General features: G+C 39.7%; 1 protein-coding gene across 3 annotated transcripts in view; it reads right to left on the minus strand.

The window, feature by feature from the left end:
* VWA8 (von Willebrand factor A domain containing 8) overlaps positions 1-16,781 on the minus strand; it is a 191,631-nt gene that overhangs the window by 170,722 nt on the left and 4,128 nt on the right. For 2 of the 3 annotated variants that reach the window (XM_069802635.1, XM_069802636.1), the window contains exon 2: positions 9,084-9,161. In XM_069802635.1, the coding sequence (XP_069658736.1) occupies positions 9,084-9,161 (78 nt within the window). Of the gene's footprint in view, positions 1-5,384; positions 5,507-9,083; positions 9,162-16,781 lie in introns of those variants that run through there. The other variant, XM_069802637.1, reaches the window with a different exon arrangement.

The following is a 16,781-nucleotide window of genomic DNA, read 5'->3' on the forward strand; positions in this document are numbered from 1 at the left end:
AAACAAACCATTTGAAAACCTCTGCTTCCAGAGAAATCTACTGTATCCTTACCACCAATATGAACAGGAATAGCATACACACATAGGTGAGCAATCTATGCATTAGGATTATCAGATTAATTGTAAAGAAACATTTCAGGTTTGCTTTTTTGTTTCAGTTTGTTTTCTAAACAACTGTCATTAGCATGCCCAGGATTAGCTTTCGTATATGGTACGGTAAGATCATATGAATGTAAAAATATTTTCTTCTTCTTCGCTGCAATACTGTTTTCCAAAAGCAATGCACATCACACGTACCACACACAACAGGCCGAATGCAAATAAATTCCTCACAGAGAATAACATGTTCCTTTCTATGAGATTTTCAAGAAAATTAAGGAAGTTCCTATTACATATACTTTCTGGGAAATACAGACTAATACATCACACCAGAAGAACTGCTTTGTCCAAACTTTGCTACTGGACAGGTATGGTAATTTGAAAGCACCACACAAATAAAAAGTGTTATATTAAAGGTACTATTAAAATTGCAAGCCAGAGATCTCACTGAGAGGCACGAGGCACATTCATTATTACTTCTACCTGCTGTATGAACTTGCCAATGTGCCTGTAGTGTATTTTTATAATAGCTTTCCCCCCCCAAAAAGTTACTTTACTTAAAGTGGACAAATAAGCTTGGAAATCTTTCTGAAACACTGAATTCTTTCATGTCAGAAGTCATGCATTAGAAGCATGGCAAAACCAGCTTTGACACAGCATGACTAACAAATGCCTCTGGTGTAATTCACATTAATATGTGTAGCTATCTTTTTTTATTTTTAGGATGGTCTCAGGAAAAAACTTGGGTCAGACTTAAAAGCGGTACCATAAACAGAAACAGGATTTAAGAACATTCGGCAGCATCTGCAAGACAAACTGTTATGTAAAAGAGAATATGAGTGTACAGAATTCAAAAAATCTAAAATCTTAGGAATGAGATCCCCCTGCAAACCTTAAGGAATTAAAGGGCATATATTCTTGTCGCTGTGTTTAAACAATCCAAATTTACTCTGAAATATTAATATGAAAAATGCAACTTTTAAAAGTCTCCTATAATTTCCTAACTTTGCTTTTTTTGAGAAAACACAAAAGATAACTCCTTATTGATGCATTTCCTAGAAAACGGTTTCATTGCTTCACCATTCACATCATTCTCCTAATATACGGCTACAGCTGGATCAATTATAATACATGTTTGCAGTCACAAAGTCAGCACACTGACCATCTGCAAACTCACTGAAAGGAAGCCTGTTACAAATAATGCCAACAATTCAAAGCAAGCATTCCCTAAGGTGAACTGTCATGACAGCAGCTTCCACTTGTCAGTTCCTTCTATTCTAACATATTATATTGGTACATCGCTCCAGATATTAAACCTACTTCAGTTTCCCAGTTACATCCTTCTAAAATCAGAAGAATGTAAAATGTTCTTTGTACATGCAGTCTATACTGCATAAACTGTTTGCAAAGCACAGTATGCTTTCCAAAAGCAACTTCAGATGCACATACACAGTATGTTGTATATTATTTCTATATATTTAGACTACTGGTACTATGGTATCTGCGTTGCAAAGCTTTTTTTTCTCTAACATGACTTGAAAAAATTCCTCCCTGTTCAAGTACCGTGTATTAACTTTACTACAAGCACCATATAATCATTTCTATGACATTTAGAAGACAGGGCAAATTAGCTGAAAAAAGCATCAGCATATATATTACAGCAATTTTTATTAATTATCCCATGAGTCAGATAGCATCTAATGCAAACTGGGTTTGCACAATCTGTTTAGTGGCACTCTGCTGATTTGCAGTAGTTGAGTAGCTGGCCCTATACTCTTAATCTGCAGGATGGTGCGTAGGAAGCCTCTGCAGTGTATTCTCAAAGACACCATCTGGCACATGCAGGAGTGTAGTCGGTGCTACAATTTGCTATTCCTGTGTATCAAGGATGGCCAGTGAAAGAAATTGCATTCTATTGCTTTGTAATACGTGGTAAGTAGGACAATACCTAGCAGAATCTGCACAAACATTTTGTAAAGTGAGCAGTTGAAGCTGAATGGAGAAATCCCCAAATAAGAAAAGAAGAAAATGTTGTAGATAGATTTTTGAAGCAAATGCAGCAGCTGCTCTTGTTTGATCCACAAATCAGCTTTTGATAAAACCAAGACTGAAATGGCTATGCTAGCCTCGGAAATTTTCCAGTTCACTCATACTTGAATTCTTGGCACATGCTACGCTCACTGAAGCCGTAAGATTCACTAGAGATAGCGGACAGTATCTGCTGGCAAGTCCTTGTGTCCCTCCTACAGAAGAAATCCCATAAATGAAGGAGACACCTACCTCTTCCCACTGTTCAGAGACAGTTAAATGAACTGATTCCCAAGAATATCTATTCCAGATGTGGTACAAAATACATTAGAGCTCGTGTCCCTGTATGACTCTAGTATGGTCAATCACATAATAACCAACATGCACTTAGAAAAGATCAATAAATATAATTTTCAACAGAATAAAAAAAGACCTCTGCATACCCTGAACCTTTGCTACAGTGCATGTTCAGGGTCTGAGACCGGCTCCTTTTATCAGGAGAGGCAAAAGTTCACGAGGGGAAAAAGATCTCCCTCTCGTCTGATTACCAAGGGGGTCCTTTCCACAGCAGTTTGCAGTACATCCAGCACCGGGGCGGCTGCCATAACATATGTTTTGAGGAAGAAGGGGACAAGGAAGGAGGCCTTTGTCTAAAAACATAAACACATTTCAAAAAGGGAAAATGTTAAAAAACCCCCCTGAGCTCGCTGAGGCTTATTTCACAGCTTGTTCAGGCTGAGGGACGATGAAGGAAGAGCGTGAGCTGCCCAGGGACACAGTGAAGGAGGCAGCATGGCCAAGGTGAAGAGGGAGGCACTCCTATGCGCCCTGCTTTCAGCTGCTTTCATTCAGCCCTTCGCAAGGGAAACACTGCTGCTCTTCCAATTTTATGCTGATGCACAGAGCCCAAAGAGTTTTCAAAGTCTCATAACGTGGTTACATCATAGACAGTTTTCACTGGAATAACTATTTTTCCTCATAAATTTTTCACGGAAACAGTCTTCATTCCAAAAATTTTTGCTCTTGCGGTGGTAAGGAAACAAGTTGCAAGTCTTTGCAGGGGCTTAGAAAGGGGAAAGTTACTTCAACTCATTTATCGTTAATTCCTCCGAGTCGATTGCTTCAGAAGAAGTTCTAAGATCTACATAGGTAAATCATGTTTCTCCACGTGAGTATAAATGAAAAGAGAATATAAAGGAATCACGTAAACCCAAATAGCTTTCTGGAAGGAACCCTGAATGGGAATCAGAAGACTAAGTTTCTCTTAGTGACATATAAACATGGAATAAATGAAACTATTCTTAGCTGCATGTACAACTCGCAGGGGAAATACATAGCCAGAGCAGTTTATCTGTAGCTCAAACTCCAACTGGAGGGAGATACTGTATCTGCTTTTGAGCGCAACAGCTCAGTCCAGCACCAAAAAGTTCAAGAGATTCTAGAAAAGAGCAAGAAGAATTATCAAAAGAAACTGGAACTCAGTCTAAAAAATGAATGACTGGAAATCATAACAACTGTTTTCCAATATGCAAGACAGAATCACAGTGAAGAAAAAAGTTATCTGTACATCATGGTTATGCTAGACAGAACAAGTCCCAGGGAACTAAAAAAAAGTCCAAAACCATCCAAATGAAGCATCAGAAAAAGCTTTTTTTCACAAAAGAATGGTTAATTACTGGAGTAAAGGGTGCAAAGAGGTTCTGGAATCTACGTCACCAGCAGATTTTAAGAACAAGGAGGACAAACACCTCTCAGGAACGGTTCGGATTCAGCTGACCCTGCTTTGTGACCCAAGGAACAACGCAGACAACTCCCTGAGCTCCACTCAGACCTCCGCTGTAGGTTTCCATGTCCCTGTGTCTCCCTGCGCCTTGCTCTCAGTATAGGCAAGACAGGGATAATGGTGTAAAACGTTCAGAGCTCTACTGACAAAACCCCCACTATTTCAGATTTTGGATTAGGTGGTAAGAGCCAAGTAGCAGACCAGTTGCAAGCCTACATGAAAACTCAAACCGCTAAAATAATCACCATTTCTGACAACAGACATCTTTCCTTAGGCTAGGAAAGAAAAAATGTAATGACAAAAGTCTTTGTTAGCACAAAATTACAGTCATGCTGCAATACAACCTGTCTCTGTAACGCATTGCACTCTGACACTCAGATTTAAAGTTAACAGAAAGAAGAACGAACACACATTCCAGCACAGATCTGAACTTACTTTGAGCAATAACTGAACACACACGCTTGTCCCTGCTTCTGCACATGGTGCATACTATTTTGGGAGAAGGACAGAGACGTGTCTTACTGTTAAGGCAATTGCGGATCTTTCAGGTGAAGAACAACAGCAACTGTTGGCACCACTGAGCCTACTACAGAGAAATAACCCCAATTTCCTCAACATTAAAACAACTCCCTTTCAGGCACAGAAATCCATTTAGTGCTACTTTTTTTGTATTTCATTGTTACAGGCACAAACCTTCTGCTTAAATTCCTCACAACAATTGGTCTTCCATATATCTCAACTGACAAAACTAACAGGATTTATCACTTAACCCCTTGTATACATGCACGTCACTTTTGATCACACACTGGGGAAGGTGCTCAGACTCGGGAGACCTGGCACAAAACCACACATGGTTTGAAATTAATCTTCCACAGTTCAATGCAGTTGCACGTAACATGACTACAAGCCAAACCCCCAAATGCACTTGCACCTTCACAGAGCAGCAAAGCCGACATGCTATTGCAAAAGAACATCCCTTTTCCTGCCTTAACAAGGATTTGCCATCGTTGAACAAAGTGTCCTGGAAGAGCTATGTTAGGAATTGTTTTGCCAAGATTAATAAATACATGAAATATCAGGTACATCGTCATTTTCATAAAATTTCCAGAAACCACTAACAAAAGCAGTGCACTGACATGAACTCAACATAAAAATAAAATAAAATAAAATTAAAAAATCATGTGCATTCTCACAATTCCATTTTAGATCTAAAATATCATGGAAAGCCATACAAAGTTTCTCCAAAGTATAATTAAAGAAACAATCATGCTTTTCAGGCATGGTGATATTTTAAAAATGTAGGTTTTATTTTTACTGATAAAAGAACAAGCAGTGCAAAAATAAGTGCCCTCTTTCTAGAATGTGCCAGACACAGTTATGACAGAAATCCCATTAACAAAATTCCCTTGTGTATGACTCATTTTTACTTGTCACTTATAAAAAGAAAAATAAGAACAATTCAGATTTTATGTACCTTTAATTATCATCTTCCAAGAAAAAGCCATTTGCCAACAACAGCAAAACAAATTAATATTTTACATTAACACACAAAATGGAGTACTTCATACAGAACTTGCTAGGTACCTAGCATAAAACCTGAAAAGCAAAGACATGAAAACATAAGGTAACCAGCAGTACCTATCCTGTCTATTTCTGCAAAAGGTAACAAGGTTCAGTAAAGGAGTTAAAAATCAGTTTAATCTGGTAACACAAAGAATGAAATATTTTGGTATCAATTATGTGACAAAATGACAAATTTAAAGTTTTGTAGGTACTTAATACATTTACATTCCACGATACTATTTTTTTTCAGATTTTTAAGGCTATTTTTAAGCCTGGAATAACGATGCTGAGTTTAGAATAAGTTGTAACATCCCTAAAATTTGCTGTAAATTATAGATAGGCACTTTCAACATCACTGCATTTTAACATGGCTTTTATCTGGCAGAATAAAAAAAAGCAGAAACATTCTATTCTACACAAACGATGAGCTAGAAAACAGTATCATATGCAGTACTAGTAAATGAACTGTAACTGCTTCAATTCCCTCCTCTTAGTTTTTACTCCACTGCAAACATTACAATGTCTGAGACCTTTTCAGGGATATTTCCCACTTAAGTGGATGACCAAATTATTTCTAGTCTTAGTTTAAAAGAAATCAGGTAAATATCTTGGTCATTTAAATGTAATATTATTTACTATCATAAAATTTCAAAATATGTAATATTTCAGTTTATAGATAAGTATAAATATGCAATTACATTCATCTATTTCACACCAAGAGATCTTGTATCTACAGCAGTCATTCATGCAGCAAAACAAAAAGTACTGTTAAAACAAGAAAAAATATCTTAAGTAATGCACATACTCTCTAAATGCCTCACAAAGAGGAGATAATTGACATGAAGCCAATACAATCTACTTAATTTCACTAGAGGAATATATCTTTGTTCTCCACAGTATCTTAACCATAGAACTTAAGCACTAAGGGATAAAAAAATTTCCTCAATTTAAATATACAAAGAAATTGTACTGAAGTATTTGAAATGGATTTTCTGCTAATAAATACATGAATATTCTACCCTACTTCATTTTAACTAATTTAATATTTAGATTTAAAAGTAAAATGTTGTACCTTATGTAATCCTACTGTAAGTACATGAATACTGATGAACAACAGTATCCCAAGCATGACAGAGGCTCCTTTCAGTCATGATTATTGAAGAAAAAAAAAAAAAAAAAGAAAAAAAAGAGAGATACAACTAATAATACACTTAATATGTGCTAATAAATTTCACTTTTAGTTGCAGTATCAGATTTTAGCTAGGATCCCATCATTCTGTACACTTCCATGTTTAATAATGTTTTGCTATCAGATTAGTTTTCAACCACTTTTTCCTTCCTATAATTGTTAACTAGAAAAATCTCTGATTCTACCAAATGTTTTCATAATTCTCTTACTTTCCGAAATAAACACATTTTGTACAGTACAGAAAACCAAAAAGCAAAACACTCTACAAGAAACGTAAAGAAGTGAAGCAGATCACATTAGTCGTTGACATAGACAACTGATGTCCTTGCTTCATGACAAAAATGAGAAAATAGGCATACAAAATAAATGATGAAAAGCAAACATCTATCATTTTAGAAGCTATAAAAAGTAATAATGCAGAGCAGCATTTCTCAACTGTTTGGCCGCATTCCCAGAGAACTCATGAAGTGTGGGAATTGTCATTACAGTCCAAAACAGAAACCGTTTCCTCATGGGCTACCCCGTAACAGCAAGGGCTGACAGATGGCACTGGGCATCTTTGGTACCTTAGATCACCTGGTGGGAAAGCGTCACAGTGTGATGCCTACAGGGTTATAGGATCCAGATGCAGGTCAGCGATCTGGCCCACCAGACTACTCACAGGCTTGACTCTAGTCAAGGACTGAAAGCAAACAAAATCTTCCTCTCTATATTGCTGCTCTCTGAGCGACCTGATCGAGTTGAAGATGTCCCTGCTTATTGCAGGGGGAGTTGGACTAGATGACCTTTAAAAGTTCCTTCCAACCCAAACCGTTCTATGATTCTATATTCCTGCTACACCTCTCAAAGGACAAACGTTTCAGAAGAAATATTGCACGTCAGAGTAGAGTTAAGAAACAGTAATCTAAACATGTCAATAGTAACACGGGTCTGCTATCCCACTGTTACTACAAAGTCAGGAATCACAGAAACACACAACGGTTAAGCTTGGAAGGGACCCCTGGATGTCATCTTGTCCAACTCTTCTGCTCAAGCAGGGCCACCTAAAGCCTGTCTGATGACCTGAAGTACTATTGCCTAAGAACACAACAATATAAACCACACAGCAGCTCCTGCCCTTTCTGATACTGTACCAGTAGCGCTCCCTGTACACCTGTAACGTCCCTCTTGCCCTCGGTATCTCTCTTCCAGCAGTTACCTGCCATCCTGCCAGCTGTGTAGTGGCAGGTCTACTGTTGATATTATCAATGCCATCCTTCTAAAAGAATAAACAAAAATAAAAAAACTCAGCCCCCCAGCAGTTTTCTTGGTGTCTCCTTCAAAATGTCATGGAATGAATTTAGACATGCTGGAAATCAAATTCACTTGAAGTGAGTTACTACACTCAGTTTCCAGCTGTAGAACTTTGCAAGCCCAGCAATGACAGTCACTGGGCGTTCTCAATGCTTGGCCCTGTCTAAGAGTAGTATAAGACTTATATATCCCTTTAGAATGCCATGTGTGCTTGGTTTTGGTCTGAAAATTTATCTGGGTGGAAAAATCAGTTGTTGGGGGGGGGTGGTGGTGGTGCGTGTAATTTAAATTCAGACATCCAGCAGCCTACATGTGAAAGTACTGAACAAATGGCAACTCATAATTTCGGATCCTCAGGAAATAGTTGGCCTGTACTGCCCTAGGAAATGCCACAACGAAAACATGATTCACTTGCTGATCCACGGTACAAAAGGAAAAGCACAAGAAGCATGTATCCTCAACAAAGAGGAAATGTGGATGGCTGCAAATATGTGGCATTTTTAATAAGGTATCAAAACATAATGTGAATAAGTACATGTATGCCCATTGTTAATGTGCATAATTGGCTGTGTCTTTTGTAAGTATCTGATAGCATTTTTTATCACTATGCAATTGACTTCTCATTAACTTGATGGATTGCAAAGATCTGTATGTTTGCTGACGATAATAACATGACAATCTGGGAATACTAAATATCACAGTAGAAAAAACACCATACATCTGCCATACAGCCGAAAACTCCTAGGACATATAATCATACTGCAACTGAATGATAATTTTAAACTGCTACAGTTTTATAAGCAAACCATTTGAGATTACTACATTATTTTCAGAAGTAATTGCTGGATGAGAGCCCTTTTGAACAAAATATTTAAACAATCACAAATGACCCTTTTACTGTCCCACTGACCAATGGGACAAGTTAATTCAAAGTTAAGGGATTCCTATATAACCAGCTGAACCAGAGATACAGTAGAGAACTCAGCAAAGATAGCCTTCCCCAAATTGCATGCTTTTTCAAAACATATTTCTTAGATAATTTCAGTAAAGTCAGTGGGGTGACTTGAGTGAGTAGAAGTTTTTTGAATAAAGCCTTGAAACTCATTCGAAAGGAAAGCAGATTCTTACTGTAGTTCTGTGGAACAAGTTCTGGGTTCTTCGGTGTTTTGAGTTTAAAAGACACATCTCCAATAGTGACAGTATCACCTAAAAAAGATAAAAGAAGTGGTTTAGTTCCCAGATACTTTTAAAGCATTTAATGTCTTTATATTAAAGTTTATATCATAGGCCTGCTGTATTAAGTCTGGCTGTGTGTGCAAAGCAGCCTGTAATGTGTTTGAGAACTATTAGTTTACTAATTAGGCTCTGCTGCTTTTCAGTAGATCAGGTACCAGGACAATTTACATTTAATTAATATTCCTTGACTTTTTTCTTTTGTTGCTGTTATAACCATACCTCACTTCATTGGGAGCTCTGGAATACAAGCTCACTGTAGAACCCCATTCCAGCTACCATCATTGATTTATCAAAATTAAATCTTTATCCTGTTTGTCTGCAGAACTAGCAGTGAGAAACTCTTGTAGGGGTGATGATTTTCCTGAGTGTTCAAGCAGCCTGAAACAGTATCTGTCGGAGGCACAAAACAACATATTCACATCAGTGGGCCCTTCCTGTACCCTCTGACTGTATGGCTGCAGAACCTGCCACCTTTCCAAGGTTTGAGAGGTCTCAAGCATTTTTTTTCTCTGGATTTCACCAAAACTAAAGCACTTGGCCATTTTATTTACTGGTCTCTCACTAGGACCCGCTTGTCTTATCTGTCTTTCTGCAACCACAGGCTTGAATTAAATTGCAGGGCATGCCCTGTGTACTTTTCTCGTGGAAATCAGAAGTGAAATCTACTTTACAGCCAGGAAATGGGCGAGCACCAAGGCGGTGGTGGTCACACAGAAAAACAGCACAACACCCAAAATTCATGAAGCCAAACAAAATGAACTGCAGACTGGTAATGAACTCAAAAGTTTATTTTTTTCAAGAGACCGTCTGGGCCATGCAAATGAGTTCAAAAGTATTAAGACCATGAAACTAAGATGACTAGTAAAATGATGTTTTTTCCATTATTGTTGCTGAAGATAACACCACCTTTGCTGCCCAACAGGCACTGCAGTGCGTGCATGAGGACGGAGAGTATTACTGGAGTAAGACTGCTGCACAGGGCTGCAAGTTGTGCCACAGCACTTTGATTACACTACCTTTGCATGAATCGAGGCCAAGTTTTGAAACTGTTTCTTGTGCTTTTCTCAGAAATGAGATGCAGAAAGTACATAGCCCATAAATGAGATCCAACTCTAAAAATCCCTCTGTAGATCTGCACCTTGTCCTGCTCCATCCAAGAGGACCCAGTCTGCAGTTGCCTAATCTCCAGCACTGTGTGAGGAGTCAAAGAGTTCAGAAGACCAATGCTGGAAGCAGACAGGGAGATGCTGAAGAGGAAGCTTGTCCAATTTAACAGGGGCAACTAAAACTCCTCCCATACTTACAGCAGCTCTCCTTCCAGTCAGCAGTGACTCTAGTTTTGCATTCATCTCACAGGAATGAGAATCCCCAGGTTCTGACATGACTCACACAATCCATGGGAGAGATTACACATTTAGCACTAGCTTTATAGCAGTCAGAGGAGAATCACCTACAGCAACAAACAGGAAGCAGCGAAGAAAGGATTATAGCTGATTTCCTCCCAGATTTAAGGGCTTAACAACAATGCTAAGACTGGGATTCACAGCCTGACATACATGCCTGCACATGAGTCTTTATGTTGCTCCTGAAGTCCAAATAATCAGCCTCTCATTTTTTCCTTAAAATACTGGCAGAAGAAGGTAAGCTGGTGGTAGTTCCCACATTTTATGCAACAATACAGTGTTTCAATGGCTTGCCAGAAAGTGGGAGACAGGCAACAGCAGTACTGCCAAAGAAAAGGTGGCCAAGGGTTCATTCTTGGTCCTGAGGACAAGCAGCACCAAGCAGTTCCCCCCCCCTCCCTGCTAAAGCTAAGCACCCTTCCCTGGCAGATGTGTGCAGGAGCTAAGAAGCGGAATGGTCCCAAACAGAGCTGGGGCTAAACTAACGATAGGCAGCAGTCTAGGGCTTTAGCTCATTTCCTGGCCCTAGTTGAATTTGCAGTTCAAATGCACCTAAGAGTACTGCGCTCTCTTCAGCCTGAAGCATTCAAACTCACTCCAAAAGAAAGTCCCATGATAGCTTACGGGGCCTGGTCCCCATTTTGCGAACTGTTATATATCTTAAATTTAAGTCACTGGACAACAGACGCATCCACTGCAGGGAGTAAAATCTAGGCTTTGGCTCTCCCAGGACTTTGCCTACTTCTCTAACTTTTAAAGTAAGAGAAACTATTTTACTGCCTAAGCATCATCTCCCTTTCCCTTTCTTCTGCTGCAGCTCCAGTCATTCTCACTGGGGAACAGCTAGAGGATTGACCAAGATGCATCCAAGTTGATGAAAACATCCTAGGAGCCCACTCCTTCCTGCAACAGTTGACACCTCTCTCATTAGCTCAGCTAGGAAGAATTTTAACAGTCTAAAAAGAGCAGGTTGCCTGATATATCCTTCGGAAACTAGTGCCAGTTTTCTCACCATTCCCCAGCCAACATGCAATGAGACAAGAGTATATGACTAACTAGCTCCCAGCTTAAATCACGTCAGCTCAAGTTGTAAATACTCTTTCATGCATACACAGTCTTCCAAACCACAGTAGGGACAAGATGCCGAAACAACAAGGTGTCAGACTTTTTCGATACATTGGAATGGTGGCATCATCTACAGGAGAGAATTTTAAGTACCTACTTTATTGGCACAGTACTGAAAAGCCTTAGTTGATTTCCTGTACTGCCAAAAAAAAACCCCCAAAAACCAACCCCACGACTGAGTTTGGTCTAAGTGAAAAATGGAAAATGCATCTCTTCTGGTGGTATTTTTGTCAGTCCATAACATGCTAACCCTTGATCAACACGTCTAATCATGCCCAAAAATTCCACAAATATTCCAGCCATCAATGGACCCTACAAACTTTCATGAAAAATGTGCTGGGAAGGAACTATATGCAAGATGCGGAGAGAGCTGAGCACACAAAATCCCTAGCATATAGTCAGGGCATGCGGCTTTTAACAGGTTTGTTGCTGCCTGGAGACAAATGTTGCCTCCAGCTTGCATCTGTCCAAAAAGAAAAATATTAGCAGTGTTTAATAGAACTTTAAGCAACAATAAACCAAGACAGCAGAGTCTATTTTTCTAGCTAAATGAGCACAGGGGGGATTAGCCCACTAATCTTATCACACACTTCCACCTGGGCTATCTTTTCTTGTCTCATTTGTTTCTTCTGTACTTGTTTAAAATCTCTTGTTTGGTTACTCCATTTCCACCGCATTTCCAAACTCTTTGAACAGAGTCATCCAGGACAGGCTCTTTCCAATGTTTCACCAGCTGGCAAGTAATTGACAACAGCCTGCTTGGTAAAATGGTGGTGTTATATCAGCAAGACTCAAAATTTGAGAACTTGTATCCCAAATTATTTGACTCCACTCAGAAGCTACTACCACACTATTGTAGACAAAAGCTATACACACAGGGTTTTGTGATGGAGACTTTGTAGCCTGTATCAGGGGTGCTTAGGCAAGCAGTGAAGATGTGCCCCTGGTTTCTCATCTCCCACACAGAAAACAGTAATCTTAGGTACCACAGTCTTTGGGGGAAACAGTGGGATAACAAGCTGTGCCTGATGTACACAGAGATGGCTGCTGAAACAAAAGAAATAAGCCAGAATCCAAAAGGTAAGGGGGACATCTGATTCAGGGGGCGGACAACATACAAAGCAGGTTGTTTAAGAGCCCATGCAATACGGGTCAGAAATTGGCAGCACATAAGGATCGTGACCCAGTAACGGGACCCTGAAGAGACTCTCTGAAACAAGGAGATATGAAACCAGCCTCAACACATGCAACGAGCTCTTTCTACTGCAGCTGGAATAGACAGGTGTGAATTGCACCTCTGGCAAAATGGCAATTCGCACATGCACACACAGCTAGTCAGTAACTGCAATGCACTGAACCTGATAAGCTCTCTTCTTTAGACAGAAAACAATATTAATGCCTACATCTGCTTTTTACAATAATTGACAAGGGCTCTTCAGGTGAGCAGGCCTATTTCTTCCACTCAGTCCACTGAAGGCTACTGAATAGAAAGGCACCACCTCCAGCTCCAAGCCCCTGAGCTGCAGAGGAAGCAGCCGGAGACAGGGAAAGCACTTTGGCAGGGCACCCCCGCACAAATACCCTATGCTTTTATTCTCCCCCAGCGCCTCCTACTCACCGTTCTCCAATACAGAATAGTAGGACTTCATGGACCTTTGTTCTGACCCATTGTGGATGCTTTATGTTATAATCTCAGTAACAAGGCTTCTTGAAGATGCAGCTTTACTGTGCGCTTGGTACCTTTGATCGGTCTTCTATTTAAAAGCTAGTATCACACCAACTATCCCTCTTCTCCTCTCCCCCTCCCAAGAAAAGACTATTTCCTAATCTTAATATTTTTTCCTATGTGTTGAGAAAAAAAAGCCACTGCTGTTTAAATTATTTACAGCAATGCTGGTCATATCTGAAGATAAAACAGACTGCATCTCAACTACAATTTAAGAACTTAAGAAGCAGAAAAAAGTTTTTTCTACTTGCCATTTTTCTGGTGAAATAACACATTAAGAAAAAAGAAGGAAATGAATAAATTTTAAATGGCTATTTTTAAGTAAAGAAATCCTACACCGAAAAAAAGCACCCTGCACAGATCTATACATGTGTTTAGTTTTTTGAATGCACAACAGAAACAGTTCCATTCTCGTGTAAATCTTTGTATTATCAGGGTTTTTATAAGACGCTACAGTGAAGCTTCAGGAACGTTGAGCCTTTAGGTGGCCGAAATTATTGCCTTTTGGCCTCTTTAGTCCTAAATATGTGTGAGATTAACGCACTTCAACAGTCGTATTGGTATATTACACATTCACTTGTACACAGACCATCCATCTGGTCTCAAAAGCCAGTAACAGCAAGAGCATATTAAAACTGTGAAGGTGCTAAGCTCTGCTAACATTAATTTCTGTGTGATAAGATCACACCTGCCAGAGGAAAGTTCAAAATCTGTATTATATTCAGATGTATATTTCCACATCTTAATTTCATTCTAATGTGGAGGAAAGGAGGAAAAGAAAAAAAAAAAGAAAAAGAAAAAAAAAAAAGCTTTTAACTGGTATTTATCCAGCACATTTCCATAAGGGCACAGAAAAGCATCAGCCCTCATCCTTGAAGAGCCAACTTATTTTGAAGAAACAGAAGTGACACTTTCCAGGATTTATTTTTTCTTTTTCAACTTTTCTGAATACATTATTCAGAAGAAAAAAAAGCAGCCCTATCTACACAACTTGTATCTCTCATTTCATACCAGCTCTTAATGGCAATCTTCATGGCTGCCAGCATTACACACAGTCATTGAGTAACACTGTAAGCTATTATGCATCTTATATTGGTACTAGCAGCCTCCCAAACACCTGAGTATGAGGACAGAAACCTCTTCCCCACACTCACTAGTTTTGCTCCTTGACCACCATGGCCTTCACATGCAGATGAGGTGAAGCTCAGCTGCTGCCGACAGGACACTGCAGACTGACAGCTGCTGCTGACTGAAATAGTTGGATGTTTACACAACAATAACCATCTCCTATCTAAGCAAAAAAAATCCACTTCACTTGAGCCACCCTTTTTTTATGAGCAAAAGAAAGTAAGTCTTTCCCTCTAAGAAACCAAAATAATTACTTCAGACATAAAATGTGTGTATTACTCAATTTCTACTCAACATTATTGTTAGACCTTCTATTTTTTTAATTTTCAGTTCTGAAACTAATGCTTGATTTTTCAATTGTCTGCTTTAGGCTAATGATTCTCTTTACTGATTAAAGTCCACAGCGTCATTGAAGCAAAATCTTGGTATTTACTCCAGGAAGTGAACCTTTTCCTCCATTTTTCTGCGTTAGTGGAAGATCAACAACATGAACGCGGAATCTTATCTGATACCCAGTCGTGTAGGAAGCTTATAATCATTTCTCAGCAGAGAGCTATTTTTCATTTGGGCCAATAGCATACCCTGAAGGTAGGGAGTCTGATGATGCTCAATTACAAAAGTGTTATAATGTGAAAAGTCAGTTTTAAATATGTTTAATACCATGATGATCTCACATAGACTTGATATATAAATTTCAGAATATCTCTTAATAATATGCTTACCATGTCAGAGAAGTGCTAAACTGCCCATTTTGTCAGCTACCAAAACACTTTAGAAATACTGGTCATCATCTCCAACTTCCTGCTCAACATCAGCTTACCACCAAGACGAGATCTGATGAGCTGTGGCTATGGCTGACGGAGTCTCAAAAAACTTCAAGGACGATGTTCCACAGTCTTTCTAGCCAACCTCTTCCCCTGCTGCACTACTCTCCTAGTAAAAAAGTTTGTCCTATTGTCCAGTCTGAGCCTCCCAAGCCCCAATTTGTGATGACTGCCTCTTGATACATTATCTGCCACTATCAAGTAGAGTTAGACTTACTATTTTTGTAATTATAATTGTAAGTTGCCAACAGATTTCTCCTCCCTTAGGCCTCTCCTTGCAAACCTAACAAGCCCAGATCCCTCATCTTCTCCTCACCATCAGGTTCTCTAGGCCCCTAACAATTTTCGTAGCCCTCAAGGGGACTCCATCAGTTTCTCAATATCCCCCTAGAACTAGGGAACCCGAAACTGGACACCGCATTCCAGGCAGAGCCTCACCAGTGCTTTCTAGAGATGAACCCTCCCTTTACCATTGCCCACACTCCTCCTAATGTAGCCCAGTCTGTGGTTCACCTTATTTGCTATGAGGTGTTGGCTCATACTCAACCAGACATCCACTGTAACCCCACAGCCTCTTCAGCAAAGCTGCGACTCAGCCAGTCCCTCCCCAGCCTGTAATGACACACAGCAACACTTTAGCCCAGTAGCAGAACTTCATACTTCTCCTTCTTAAACTTTTTGAGGTTTCTGTTGGCCCAGTCCTCAAGTTTACTGAGGTCCTTCTGGACTAAAGATCTGCAGTTTCTCAGATGGTAGGCATTTTGTCCCTACATACCAAATAGCGCTTCTACACTCCTGTTGTCTGACCTTATTTCCACTTTTGTATGCCCCCTTTTTGTGTTTTAGTTCATCGAGAAGTTCCCTGCTTGGCCAAGCAGGCCTCCTGCTGAAACACCAAATCTTCCTGCACTGTGGAATGGTTCATTCCTGAGTTGTCATTAAGTTTTCTTTAAAAATCTTCAAGCTCTCCTGGGCACCTTTCTTCTTCATGGTTGTTATCCAAGGGATTCTACCTACCAATCTCCTGAATAAGTGACAGCTTGCAGTCCTTAAGTCCTGGATCCTAATTCTGCTGCTCACCTTCCCAACCCTCCTCCAGATCCACAACTCAATCATGTTACGGTCACTGCAATCCAGGCTGCCTTCTACGACCAAACTGGCCACAGTTCTTCCCTACTTGTGAGCAGCAGATGAACTGAAGAGTTACCCCTGAGCAGGCTCTCTGGCATCTGCCTTACAAAATTTGATAGTCTAGAAACTACCAAGAGCACATGCACAATGACAGATTGCCCTCTTAGCAGATGTCTGGATGGTTGAATCCCCCATGAGCATGAGAGCCGATGAGTGGGAAGTTTCTGCTAGCTGTCTGTAGAAGGTGATACTC

Source organism: Haliaeetus albicilla, chromosome 15 (genome assembly GCF_947461875.1).
Source record: "Haliaeetus albicilla chromosome 15, bHalAlb1.1, whole genome shotgun sequence".
NCBI lineage: Eukaryota > Metazoa > Chordata > Aves > Accipitriformes > Accipitridae > Haliaeetus > Haliaeetus albicilla.